Genomic DNA, 14,837 nt, shown 5'->3' with positions numbered 1-14,837 from the left:
AACAACTAAATAAAGTGTGAGTGTATCAACACTACCTTAAACAGTCACTTAATCTGACCCACTTGTTTTAAATTTAGTTCATCCTTAAAATTAATATTATTTTTTATTAACTGGAAATCCCCCCACTTCTTCTGGCACAATTGTTTAAACCATTGCTTAATGAAAAAAAACTCACTTTCTGCCATTTTCATCGTGACTGTTATTAATTTTGAAGTTAAAAAAGGCAGAAACATATAATTTTTTTTAAAGCAATGGTTTAAAAAAATGTGCAATTAATAATAATAAAGAAAAAAGTTTATTTATTTGCACTAAATGGATGAAGCAAATGCTTAAAAAACATGAATATGTTGGTACATGTCTTTCTCATTCTTACACAGAAAAGACAGAAGCAAAACTTGTCCGAGACTCATATTTTATTTTAGAATGACAAAATACTTCCTCCTAAAGCCCAAAATGCACATGCATAATGTGGCAACTTGAAAAAAAAACCTTCTAGACTATTCACAAATCAAAATGCTGCAGATGTGATACATAAAAACGACCAAATTGGAATGACGAGGCAAGTTTCGTTGATAAAAGACGCCTCCTTCCTGAATGAGGACACAGTCCTCCTCCCTTTCTCCTGATGATGAGAGGCTGAAGACGATAAGAGACTGCCCCCTGCTGGTCACTTCTCTATCAGGGAGTCCAGCTGCTCCTGAAGCGAGGCCAGCTGTTGGGGGGGGGGACAAAATATATATGATTGAGGCTCAGTAAATACCAAATTAAACTGCAGAGAAAGAAGATGATAATTAACTCTTCACATCACAATAAATTTCACAGTAGGGAGTGTCAGAAGAAATTAAACTTTACCTTCTAACTTTTCTGTAAAGGCTGGTATTTAGAGCCGAGAGCTTTAAAAAGCTCACAGCGTGAAGTTATTACCAAACAATTACTCACCTGCTCCATCTCCTGCTCCTCCTGCTGAACGATCTCATCCAGCAAGGCTTGGAAGCGATTCTGCGAGGAGAGAGAGAGACACAAACAGGATTAGTAGGAGTCGACATGCTGAGCCTCATTAAAGTGTGATGGCTTTAAATGTGTGTCTGCTCATGTCAGTATCTTCTCTGTGACAGAAAGGCCACTTGGAATGCCAGTCAGAGACGGCTGACCTTTTCCACGCGACTGTGATAATAACGACTGGTGATGAGCCTGAGACGGTCCCAAAACACCAGGAAATGAGAGCTCTAAATGGCAACATGAAAAAAGCCCCATGTCTGCTCATGCTCCACTCATTGTAAAGTTTTCAATAAAGAGCGCAGGGTTGAAGAGGGAGATTTTTTTGTTTTTCTATGCTAAATAGCAATCCATAGAAATGCTCCTTAAACACATAGAACATTTTTTACAACCAAAATATAAAACGTGTGGCATAAATTTTTATCCATCCCCTTTAAATTTGATTTAAAAAACAGGGTTTCTGCAGGATTCACCAACTCAATCATGAATGAAATTAAATACCTGCTCAGTGAAGACATATTTCTGCATAAACTAACCCTGCACTGCAAAAACACTAATTATTACAAGTATTTTTGGTCTGGTTTTAATGCAAATATCTTAGTAAACTTGAAATAAAACAAAACTCACAAATGACTTTTCAGCAAAATATAGGAGTTTGTTACATCAAAAAAATTCTTAATATTGATTAAAAAGTACTATATTATTTCACTTATAACAAGACATTTATCCAATGTTATTCGGAACTAATGATTTTTCTTCAATATTTAGGAGTTATTTACTGAAACAAAGCACCAGTATCTTGTTGATAAGTTAATTAGTTTTGTCTTATTTCAAGTAAAATATTTGCACTAGAAATTAGGGGTGCACTGACTGCATCTGCAGTCGATTGCCCGGTCGATCAGTCAAACCTCTCCAACGGGAGAACAAAAGAGGACAGCGGTTGATTTTTAGACGTTTGCCAAGGTAGATAAGATTGGGTTCAAAAATCAGCTCATCACCCATCTCCCAAAATGAAGAAAATCGGCTGGCTAAATCGGTGCACCCCTACTAGAAACTAGACCAAAACTACTTGGTGATATTTTGTGTTTCTGTGGTGTAATCCTAAATTGGATTCGCTGTTCACCTTCAGGGCCTGGTTTTCCACTTTCATGATGAGCTCCTCCTGCTGTTTCTTTCTGGCACGCGTGTCCTGAAGCTTGGCCTTTATGTTGTTAATCTGCACCTGATAGTCCATAACTGCAGAAAACAGCAGGTGGTTCGTATGTTAGAAATATAAAAAACATAAAGAAAACATCAAAGTGTTTGCTTTCCTGTGCAGCAAAGCTGAAAAATTACAGGAGCATCTTCACAAGCAGCACTCCAGGGACAAGACATACACCTTTAGCACAAGAAGAGGAGTCTAATAAATTGGATCTAAAGGAAACAATTGTTCAATTTAAGGAATTGAGAGAACTAAATCAGACCACTGTAGGCTTAACTTCCATATTAAATTGAATCGGACTGTGTCACGCTAAGCTTTTGCCTCATCAGCATCCTAATTAATCAAATTAATTGTACCCACTCTCTGCTTGTAACGACTGGTGCTTAATATTCTGGTGCAGCTGCTGTGTTTTGTTAAATTACTGAAGAAGCAGCCACTGCGGCGTCGCTGATCACAACCATGAACTGCTGCAGGAAGTATTGTGAGCCAGCTTGAAACACACTGGGAATAAAGTGTGTTTGGAGCTGACCAGTGGTGCTGACTGACAGCTTCATGTATGCAGATAAGGAGGCAGAGCGCTGCCAGAGCGGGCAGCTGCCTGAGCTGCATGCTGAGATATAACACCTGTCAGGCTGGTTAGCTGAGAGCTGTCAGTGTGTGAGGGGCACAGCGTGTGTGTTTAAGTGAAAGAGGGGCTATTTATTTAACTCTGAGCGTGTGATGTCTGACCTAAAAAACTCAGCTCTTATTAAAAGTTCAGATTATTTATTTATTTTTTCACATCTGTTTTGACAAGTACCTGAGGGTGATCTGATTTAATTTAACGTCAAACTTTCGTCCAAAGTCCAACCTTGTCGCTGTGACAACTAGGACTGAAAAATTAACATCTGCGTTGGCTAAGAGGCGGAACATTTACCCTGAGGTGGGACTTGCAAGCCCAGCGTGAAACATTGCATGATCTAAGGCGCCTATTGCTTCATACAGCCTAGGTAAGGAGGTTATTTGAATGTGAATACGTTTAAATTAAAGAGTCTGCACTTGGCACTCATGTCCATATTTTACATTTAACAAATACGAGCCTTGATCTGGGATCATCCTTTGGCCTTTGTACATGAATATTTTAACTATGGTAATAAACTTCATAGAGAAAACTGCACTCTCCAAAAGGGGGTTATAGACTAATATAATAACTAAATAGCTTAACTTGAATCAGTTTTAAACTAATTTATACAAATTCTTTAGTTATTGGCACCTTTGGTAAAGATGCTTAAAACTCTGTAGAAGAAATTCCCCTTTTCTTACAGCAACAACAAAATGTGATTCAAAAAATCCAACATTTAATTTCAGTTAATAAGGTAGTGTTAAGGAAATATGATTATTTTTAATGCTTAATACAGTTAATCTTAAAAGGTATATGGAACACTCTTATTTTGAACAGGTTTGTGTTGAGCATTTAAAATTAAACCAGATGGGTAAGCATTCAGAGACACAGGAACCAAATGTTGATTAAGGGAGATCTCTCAATGGGACCCCCACTGTGAGGCCAGGCCACAGGCGAAGCCATAAAATTTGCATTTTCCTTGGGAGACAGAGACTTTAGATTTCTCAGGTATCTGTGAGGTCTTATCTCAGGTCGTTCTGTACTCAGAATGACCGAGGGAGCCACGGGGGGTCAGGGCCAGCTATCCGCTCTTTTGTTTCGGTAGAAGGCAGATGGTCCTTTTGATCTTTGCGTAGATTGAGGGGAGTTCCAAGTTTCTCTGGGAGCTTCCAGTTGGTCAACAAGGGGAACGCCTAGAATGCATAAATTAAATAGAGAAACACCTCTTTACTATATGATTTCGTGTTAGGAGAGAAAATCCAGAGAGTTGCCACTTTTTTGCTTTTTGCATTGGCTCTCTCTCCAAAGACGTCTTTGCTTGTTGTTTGTCTTTGTTTTGTGTCTGTCTGTCTTCCTCCTTGTGTGTCTTTATTTTTATGAGAAAAATGCATATCTCTGTTCCTCTGCAGCTTTGTTGTTGATTGCTTTGTATGAGATTAAACTCTGTGATCTGTGACGTCAACACGCTTTGTTGTTGTTTCGTTTTAGCAGTACGCGGTCGCTGCACGTCGCCCACGGAGAACGTCACTCGCCGATCCCGGGCAAAATTAAAAGAGGAAGAAGGAGCCAAACGTTTTGTCCAAAGCTAGCACTAAATTACCTCTTTTTTTACAGTAGTTAAAGAAAGTTTCAGAAGCATAAATTCAGTTTGAGTTTGTTGAGATCTTCAGGATAAATTAAGTTAATTCTTATGATGATTTATGTTTATTTGGATAAAAGTGACTATTTACAGGTTCAAATATGGACAGGACGATATTTTACGGGTTAGAACCTCTCATGCATAAGGATTTGTAATATAAGAAACTAAACTAGCAAATATAATTGCTTATTAGACAGTTAAAGAGGTTTGTGTGTGTGTGTGTGTGTGTGTGTGTGTGTGCGTGTGTGTGTGTGCGTGTGTGTGTGTGTGTGTGCGTGTGTGTGTGTGTGCGTGTGTGTGTGTATGCAGCTGGACCGGAACCACACAGGTTTTTGATCTCATTCTTATTATTCTTTAATTTTTTATCATTTTTGAGGATAATTTTCATCTGTATTGTTTTTATTTTTGAAGTAAACAGTTGAACCCTGCCCAGAGGATCCAGTCAGGGTCTTTTTGTCATCAAGTGGATTGTAGGGAAAATAAGAAGAGCACATGGCTTCATTAATTATGAGAATTTAATATAAAAAAAGCTATAACAGCTTTTTTTAAAGTTGTAACATATGGGGTTTCATTTCTTTTAGCTGTTCTTTAAAATAGGAAAGACAAGAGAACATACCATTTATACAAAAGAGGATTAATGCAACTGAAAAAAGTCAAAATTCTGACTCTAGTCTCAGATTTCTGGCTTTTTATTCTGAGAAAAAACTCAAGATGTTTACTTTTTTGGGGGGGAAATAGTCAGAATCTGAGACAAAAAAGTCACAATTTTGAGAGAAAAGTCAAAATTCAGAAAGAAAACTTAATTCTCAGAAAAAATGTCAGAATTTGTATCACACTAAGCTTTAGCCTTATCAGCAAAAGCTAAGAGTGAGGGGAAAAAAGTCAGAAAGAAAGAAAAAAGGTTGTAAATCTAAAAACAAAAATATATATTTTATCTAAAATTGTTTGGGGAAAAAGATAGAACTTTGAGAAAAAGTAAACATTCGGAAATAAATCTGAATTTTGAGAAAAAAAGTGATATTTTGAGAAAAAAGTAAAAATGTATAAACACATTCTGAATGTTTTGAGGAAAAAATAGTCTGAGTTTTGAGGGAAAAAAGGGTAAGAAACTTAGATTATGACTTTTTGGAAAAAGTCAGAACTTTGACAAAAAGTAAAAATTTTGGAAAAAAAACTGAATTCTGGGAAAAAAGTGAGAATTTTGAGAAAAAGTAAAAATTCTGAAAAACATTCTGAATTCTGAGAAAAAAATCAGTCAGGGTTGTTCTTACTCTTTCTTTAGTGGGGCTAATCCTTTATGATGACCTCTAAGTATTTGGATCTAAGTCCTGTGTGCAAGAGAAAACAGCATGCTAGATAATAAACAGAGAATGTGTAAAGAGTAATGGGGTCAAAGTTCACTTTCTATTCACCTGGCAGTCCTCACTGAAATGAATTCAACCAGCAGAGAGCTCATGATGCTAACGTTTGTTCCTCACCTATCTGGTTGTTTCTGTCGCTTTCATTCTGAGCCGAGTCCGACTCGTTCAGCTTGTCTTGCAGCTGCCGCACCAGATCGTCCTCAGTGTCCATGATGTTCAGGTCTTCGTCGTCGTGCCGGTCCCCTTCATCCTCCTCATCCTCACTAGAGCTGCTGATGTCGTTGAAGATCTCCCTCAGTTCGTCGTGTGGGACTTTAGAGAATGAGACAAATCAGAAAAATGCTGAAACCTAAAATTGATCACCTAAAGGAAAAATGGTTCACATTACATACAGCTTAGTTCCTATTAAGCTAAAATGAAAATAAGAATTAATGGTGATCACAAACAAACAATGTTTGGCAGGAAATGTGAGATTTCACCTTTTCACCAACCATAGCTATATTTTATTCCTACTTACCTTTTGTTTTCTTGGAAAGACCAGTTCATTTCAATGGACCTTTTTCAAATGACTTTCAATTTATTTCTCTTTGTAATAATTAATTATGAATATGACATATCTCATTTATAATTTGTTTAGGTTGTTTGACTTCTTCAAACTACAATCCCACAACAGGACCCAAAACCACATTTTTGTAGCCAAGACATCAGAGCACAACATTTCCAAAATTGCAAAAGTACAATATAACCTGGAAAAACGAAACAAAACAAAATGTCTGGCACCAAACAACCAAAACTGTTAAACCACAAGAAGGTAACATAGGAATATGGCTGGGAGCCATCTTGCTTTTAATATGAATACCTAAAAATATTTTGACATTTATGATGAGAAAATTAAAATATAATGATTGTGATTGAAAGTGATTTATCATCTTAACCCGCAAAGCAATTATTTCATCAACAGCTGAACATCCACAATTTTTTTTGTTAGTGTGTTGGTAAAATCAAATTGATTCATTTTCCTTTCATTGTATAACTAACACACAGCAAACAGAAACACTGGTTTATTTTTATTTTTAACAAATTAAAGTGAGAAACTCAAAGCAAACTAAATCTTTCACAATGTATCCACGGCGACCCAAAGGATGGGAATTATTTTTTGCCTGAAACTCTTCATTATTAAGCAGACCTACAAAATCAGCAAATCATTTTTTCTCCACACTTCATACAATGAATAAGTTGCGGTGTTTTTACCTGAGGCTCCATGACCCATCTTGTGCCCCGAGGTGCCGGGAGAAGAGTCCAGATTGGCCAGAGAGCCGTGCTGGTCGGCTTCTTTGGACTCATCCTCTGCTATGATCTCCCACCCTGGACATCTGGAGTTAAGGTCAAACAACTTCCAGAAACTTCACTTATCCACAGTGTTGCAAAGAAATCAACACCAAATGAACAGCACGTCTGGTAAAAACGGGGTTAAAAACCTTGAAGATAAATTAATATTCTATTGTAATAGGATGTTTATTTAATAGGAAAAACATCCATGTTAAGATAGTATTATGATAACTTGCTAATAATTACAAAGTTGTATTTAATTTATCCTATATATACAGTGAGCAGGACAGCAAGGGAAAAATTTTAAGGAGTGGCTTCTTAGGGTCTGCCAGTATCCATAGCAACCATTTGACGATGTCGTCATGCCAACCAGTTCCTTGTGAGGTTTGCCAGAGAAGAACCTTTCCTGTCGTAAATAAAAAATGCAAATATGTGGAGTTTTTTAAATAATTTTCTGTAAGAAAGAAAGTAAATAAATAAAATTATTAGATTAAAGTCAGAATATAAGAATAAAGTTACCAGAATAAAGTTCTAATATTTATTTATTCAGGAAAATAATCTAAAATACGTGTCAAACTTGAGGCCAAAAAAAAAAAAAAAAAAAAAAAAGAGTACAAAAACTAAAATCAAGCAAATAAAGTAGTAAAACAAATTTATTACGGTAGTAGAAAGGGAGGTTATTCATTGTAGATCCTAAATATAAAAATGATTCTGTAGGTGTGCTATATTTAAAGAAAGGCATCTTGTTTTCAAATTATTTTGGGCACAGTATAACAAATTTATTCTCAGCTACAAGAACATAATTTAGGTCACTTTCTGTTAAAATACTTGCTATAATTAGCCAAGTTCAGTAGATTAAATAAAAGTTGATTTTGGTTCAGCAAAGTCAGTAAAAATCTCTGAATAAATGTTTTTATACTAATAATATAAGCTTGGCTATAAAAAGACTTTGTGTTGTACCTAACTTTTTCCATTATGAGAAAATAATGTTGGTAATAACTTCATCCTGATTTAAAAATAAAAAGTCCTAATTTCTATCATTCTCAAAAGCTTTTGAGGGTCACACACACTCAGTCCAAGGGCCACAAATGGTCCCCAGGCCGCACTTTGGACACCCCTGCCATAGAGGGCCATAAAAATCAATCAGTTTCTTGCATAGTGTCAAATTACAATGTGAAAATAGGTTATTTTTATGACATACTCATCATATGTTGAGAAAGATATAACTAACAATTTGTTAATCGGTAGTTTTATCAACACATTTCACCCTTTGAGGATGTTTAAGATCTTAAAGTGGCCCAAAAATGAGTTTGACACCCCTCATCTAACACATGTGGCCAAATCAACTCAGAAATGCTCCAAAATCAGACTTCTTCCATGGTTTTTGTGGGGCGATCTTAAGAGAAAAAAGCAAAAGGAAAGGTTGTGCAAAGAGGAATGCTGAAGGATTCTCCTCTCTGTAAGCACCAAACTTGAGAAATGCTCTAAGACAAGTCTTGTTCTATTGTCAAAAAAGGTTATGCAGAGTATGCAGAGGAGGAGCTTTAATAATGTTCCTACTGTTGGTTGTATTAAAAACTATTTTAATTTTTCCCCACTGTAGAAACAGATCTTTTTCCAGCTTTGTCCACATCTCTACCTGCATATGTTGTGTGTATGTCTAAAGCTGCATGCAAACAATGGATCTATAAATAATCTAGGTTTACAGTGCTCAACTAAGCAGTGATAATGAACAGTCCGTCTCAATTAACTCACAGCGAGTAGCCTCACAAAGCAGCCTTCCTGTGCTCTTATTCTGTCAGGCAGGCTCAGAGCTTCATCAGAGACCTTAAAAGCTTCTTTTCACACCGCATCTTCACCCACAAACGCTTTACACAGAGGCAAGTAAGGTGAGCTGGGAAGGAGGCTGAGTGTTGGATAAATCCAGCTGGGAAAATAAAAGTCAGGGGAGCAAATATGGCTGTCACACCAGAGAGAAGAAAGACGCTCCACCTAAACATCTAATCGTATAAAAACTGTGGGCATTTCCACTGTCTGACCAATCACAGCCCAGCAAAAATTAATTATAATAAAAACATTAGAAAGACAATGTGTGGAGGTTAAATGAAATTGACACAATAAAATAGATTATTATCGAAACCTGATTCCATCTACATTAGTAACTCAGCTGAGATATGTCATAATGTATAATGCACTGCAAAAAGACCAAATTTAAACAAGTTTCAAATATCGTTGTACCCTGGAAATAAGATAAAACTAACACTTCAGTTATAACATGGGGAAAATGTCTCATTAGTTAACTAATATGACAGTGGACCTAGTACCATCAACACTAAGGAATTATTTACTTAAAACAAACTCCTACATATTTCTGTAAAGTTACTTGTAACAAAACTTGTTGTTTTTTTCAAATATTTATTTCTGCTAATCTTTTTGGATATGTCTTAATGTTAAAGAAAACAGCGTAAGGTCCTGTTTCTCAGAAGAGCAAAATTTTAAATAAACCCATCCTATTTTTGTTTTTCATGCAGAAATGTTATAATACAGTCTTGTTCTGGATTGCATAATAATGGAGAAGCTACTGGCTAAGTTGTCTAGCAGTCACTGACAATCACCCACAAAGAAAGTAAGACATAAATAGATCAATGGAAAGTTGAGTGGAAGGAAAAAGTGTGGTAGAAAATTTTGCGAATGCAGCAAAGATAATGGCAGCCATGAGATTGGAAAGCAAAATCAAGAGTTTTAGGGAGATAGTTGATTTACTAACAGCACCTGACCTAAACCAATAAGTTTTAGATCAAGAAGAAGAGAAACGATTCAAGACCAACAATACAGACGAGCTCAAAGTCACGATTAAAGTAACCAGGGCTTCCTAATCACTTCAGCAGAGCCCAAGGCTGATCACTTCCATGGCAGATTTAATGCAAAAAGAGAATAAATTGTACAAAATCAGAAGAAATAAACACCGGCACTATGTAGAAAATTTATATGAGAATCTCTTTTTGAATAAAATTGGGATTTTTATGTCCCTTAAAACTTCAAATTACATAAATTAGTCCCTCCAGTTTTTCACAAATCTGCAAAATCCACACAAATATCAACAGATACCCAATTTTTTTCTGATTTTTACTGCAAATTTTTCTTAAAATTGGCCAAAAATGTTGGGTTTAAGTGATTGCTGCCTCAACCTTACCTGATATCAAGTTATAGTGCATGATCGATACAGCGATTGATAAAAAGTCACACTTAAGATCAGACATTAACGCAAATATAATAAAAATTCCTTACAAATATTTCTAAATTAGAACCACAAACTGTGACAATCACAAAATCCTGGATGGACTGACCAGTGTAAAAAGATGTTCAATATTATTTAATTTTAAGAAACAATTATTGAATACTGAAACAAGCAGCTATTTATTGGTATTTTAACAGTTTAGTGGGTTTTATTAATACATTCTGAAATAAAATGCCCTTTAAGAGCATCGAGACTTTTGATACAGCCCAAAATAAAAGTGAGTCTGACAGCCCTGCTCTAATATACTGAGATGAACCTGAATGTGTGATCTTCTACTTTCTTCAACATGTAGGAGATTTATTTTGCTTGGTAAAGCACAACAACACGCGCAGTTTTCCAGTGGACGCACTGAATATTTTTACCGCAGGTGTCTAAAAGGATACGAACACTGACAGCCTCTGCGTCTGTGCTCAGCAGCCTCTTCACTTCCTTTTCCACATCAGGAGATTCAATGTACTGCAGCGGGGGGAAAAGCAGAGAAAGATCAGGATACTTGTAAACCAACATGCACATACACACAAACACAAACACGTGAAGGTAGCAGCTGGCTGCCGGCCAGGAAGGGCATTAGCGACTGAAACAGAGGAGGCCTAATCAATATGGCTTTGCTCCACACCTTTAGGAAAATCCATTCACAAGACAAAGTAGAAGTGTAGAGCTTCGGCTCGCTCACGTTCACTTTGATCAAAGCTATTGTGAAATGGTTTTTTTTTTGTATGCCTTTGGGGAAAACTAAGACAAAATGCTTTATTTATATGTAAATCTTAGTTTTCACTTTCACCACTGTTTCATGAAATGTAAATGTCTTGTTGGAGGAGAGCTCAGAAAAGAGACAGGTCATCAAACAGTATGCTAAGCAGACGGGTGAGGAATGCTGGAGGGGAATAAAAAATAAAAAAACTATGTTGAAACCTTCTTTTTCGCCGTCTTCCGAAATCTTCGCTTGCGCGTGTTTTTCAGAGGGCAGGTGACTGTGGACGTGAAACGACAGAGTTAGCAAGAAGACAATCTGCTAATATAAGACATTTTTAGCTAAAATTTTAAAAAATAAAGACCTGTGAGGATATTTATCAACTTACTGCCATGATTCCAGATGAATTTCTTGTCCTTGTCTTTGTCTTTCTTTTTAGTCTTTGGGTCAGTGCCGGTTGGCTCCTCCAAAGGAGGGTAGAGGTCTCCATCTAGTGTACACACCAGCATCTAACCACAGATACAGAAAACATTGAATTATTAAACAATTTTTAATACTTTGTCATATTAAAAATTGCGAAATTGAATAATTTCTTTGGGCATGAGGTAGTACATAATTGTGAAATGGAAGGAAAATTGTGGATGGTTTTCAAAATTTTCTGATCCTGATTTGTACAAATAAATTGGAAAACATTTATTGTTTAACTTCCCCTTCACAATGATCAACTGGATTATCCCACATAAATAAAAATAAGAAATGTAATCAAATTTAAGGTTGCTCTAAAAAAACAGAAGAAAAAGTTTAAGTTGAGATTAAGGTTTACCTGACAGACATCAGCTGTCTTGTAAAATGTTTTCTTGTCTACTGTTTTCAGGGACTCAATCATGCATGGCAGCTCCACCAGTTTGCAGGCCAGAGGAACACGATCGACTCTCACGATCCCATGACGACCGTCCGCTGTAAACCGGAGCAAAATGAGAAATAAAAGCATTTTGGTTTTTACTGCGTTCTGATCAGATGGAAAAAAGAACTACCTTTTAACATTCTTAACTAAAAAACTAAACACATAGGACTTCCAGATGTATCCCAACATTTTTCAGGGCTTTTATGGATTCATATCCAAATTCTGTGTCCATACAATTCAGGAAAGTTAAAATATATTTGTTATTATTTTTACTACATTTTTTTTTTTATCGCAATAATGATCAGAAGAAGTAAAATTGTTGAATCCACCAAATTTAATTTAACCATAAGCAAGTATATAATTGATTTGCTAATCAGCAGTGCTTTCACTGAAAACTAACCTTGCAGTATTTAAAATGTTACAAAAATCTAATACATATGAAACCAACAGAACGTAAAAATAAAACTCATTCAAGACAGAAGTTCACATGAAGTAATTTTATGCTTTTGAGAGATGTATTTGTACTACTTTTTTCTTGGTGAAAACATGAATCAACTTTGATTAATATTAAGCACATAATAAATATAATCAGAATCTTCTTCTATACGCTCAAAGTCAAAAACATCAATACAAACTTAAATATGTAACAGAATTTTATTTTCAACATAATTACACATTGTCAAAATTGGTTTATTTAGACTTCAAATTTGTTTTTTTAGTCAAAAAGTTACATTTGAGTAGTTGGTGGTTACCATAGCAACCAGTAACAGACAGCTTATCTCCTTTTTCTGTTGCCGTCTGTAACTGTGGTATGTATTATCATCAGCTCTATGTTTTCTTTATCAGTTTTATATTTTAACACAGATTTTTGACCAATTTAATTATATAAAAGGTTTCATGAGTAATTTTTCCAGGTTTTGTAAATGTTTTTGACTGTTATCATAGTTAATGTTGTGCATTTCACTCAATAAGCCTGATTGTATCTGTTGTGACGTCAACCTACTGGACTTAAGATGAACAAAGAAGGGCTACAAATGCAACCCCGCTAATATTTAGCTAAATATTCTTCTGTTTTCAAAGTCATGATTGAAGTTTAGGCATAATTCTGAATTTACTGTCGATCATTCTTCTTATCAGCATTGATAGAATTAACTTAAACTGGTTGATTTCCTGCCATCAACTTAGTGTTAAAGTATAGTTCAGATATGTTCAGTGGGAATGATGTAAGGGATTATTTTAGATGTGTAATGATGCTCGGATTTGTTCATTTTTTCAGTTTTGATGTGTGTTTGAATCATTTTCCTGTTGAAATACCTTGTTGAATCTTGATGACCCCAACTTCAACCCAACTAAAAATTTACAGGCTTTGCTTAAAAACTGTGCCAGTGCCAGAAAAGTAGCAACTTTTTATTAACTTTAGGAAGAGTTGCCAAACATCCAGTCAGAATTATACCAGGAGTTTATGGGAGCAGATATTCATATTTGAGTCCTTATGCATTATTTAGGCTCTGTATGCATTAGAGGAAATTCTCAATAAATTCAAACTCCTGCACACAGTTTCAGTTTTAAAGACCAATATAAAACAATGGTTGAAATCAAAATTATATTCCTTTACATAATAAGTGCATGATAACCTCCCATCAGCAATGCAGATGTTGTGAGATTAATTTCAAGATCAAATGAAGTGAAATTAGTAGTTTAACAAACAGGTCAAGCGTATGGCACAGAACAGTGGCAGCAATACTGATAAAGTAACTTACGGTGCAGCTCGATTGTAAGTCTGTCTTTCATGTTCATACTGCTGGACTGTGCTATCCTTCTGACTGTTGAGGCATACTCCTGAAAAAGATAGAAAGTGAATTCACATCACTTTAAACACACAGTGTACCATGCTGACTTTTATTAAAGGAGTAAACTTCCTCACCGAAGGAAGCCTCAAGACAAACTGGCTCTCCAGCTCATAAGGAGCATCTTCTTTGTTCTTGGAGCCGACCTTTCCCACTAGAATCAAAACATAAACAGGGATCTGGTATAATTTTTGAGTTTACTAAGAGCTTGTGGCTTATTTTATCATGAATATGGTATTTTAAAAAATTAAACCTTCTAGTTAAACACGGAGTTGGATAGGAAGACAATCAAATTAAACAAAATGAACTTATTTACCAAAAGCTTACTGCAGTTGTCACGCTTTATTTATAATGCAAAACAGAACAGGTAAACATAGTTACTTAAGACGTTTACCATAGACTGTAACGTTTACATTGCTATTGTTATCATTCATATAATGCAGTAAACTTAACTTATCACACTGTATTACACTTGTTTGCGTTCATTCCTCCAATGCAGATGTGGTTAATGCAACATAAATAATAAAAAACCAAGGTAAGTAAATGCTAATGTTAGCAAAGAAAGCTAAATGATAGCGCTGACCTTTAATTTTAGACGTCATTTCCAGCTTCGTGATTTACGAAGCCTGCAGTAGAAATGAAATGCAGATCCGCAAAGAATAATACTAACAAAAAAAACCTCGAAATGAACGACTTAGATGTAATCAAGGTATCGTCTGACCACAGAGATTAGCCATATGCTAAACTAACTGTAGAGTGATGTGCTGTGCTGCGTTCATGTCCTCCTCGGATTTGTTGAATGTTTACGCCTTCTCGTCTGTATACTTCCGCTGACGCCTATCAACAAAAGAATTGTGAAATTAAAAATGTGCATGATCATCCGAAAAGTACAAGACTCATCTCTGCATCCAAGAGTTGTTTGAGTTATTTAAGTTACGGGTGAGTTATTTAAATCTGAACTAATTAAAAC

The 14,837-nt window shown here is 35.7% G+C and overlaps 1 protein-coding gene across 1 annotated transcript; it reads right to left on the bottom strand.

Moving 5' to 3' along the window:
- Positions 1-398: 398 nt before the first annotated feature.
- On the bottom strand, positions 399-14,648 carry taf7l (TATA-box binding protein associated factor 7 like). The gene is made up of 12 exons (XM_005799511.3): positions 14,451-14,648; positions 13,945-14,021; positions 13,781-13,859; positions 11,940-12,073; positions 11,505-11,625; positions 11,338-11,396; positions 10,809-10,881; positions 7,050-7,163; positions 5,916-6,110; positions 2,120-2,232; positions 940-999; positions 399-712 (listed from the first exon to the last, which is right to left on the bottom strand). The coding sequence occupies exons 1-12, from the start codon at positions 14,467-14,469 to the stop codon at positions 668-670; spliced, it is 1,089 nt and encodes a 362-aa protein (XP_005799568.1). The 5' UTR covers positions 14,470-14,648; the 3' UTR covers positions 399-667.
- Positions 14,649-14,837: the final 189 nt, after the last annotated feature.

Source organism: Xiphophorus maculatus, chromosome 23 (genome assembly GCF_002775205.1).
Source record: "Xiphophorus maculatus strain JP 163 A chromosome 23, X_maculatus-5.0-male, whole genome shotgun sequence".
NCBI classification, from domain to species: domain Eukaryota; kingdom Metazoa; phylum Chordata; class Actinopteri; order Cyprinodontiformes; family Poeciliidae; genus Xiphophorus; species Xiphophorus maculatus.
The sequence above is the reverse complement of the archived record's forward strand: the minus strand, read 5'-3'. Positions and strand labels throughout refer to the sequence as shown.

Excerpts from the sequence above, each read along its gene's own strand:
- taf7l (XM_005799511.3), bottom strand. Across the intron at positions 12,074-13,780 it reads ACTTACAATCGAGCTGCACC|CGGACGGTCGTCATGGGATC; the intron begins GTAAGTTACTTT and ends TCCGGTTTACAG. Across the intron at positions 2,233-5,915 it reads CGACAGAAACAACCAGATAG|TTATGGACTATCAGGTGCAG; the intron begins GTGAGGAACAAA and ends TGTTTTCTGCAG.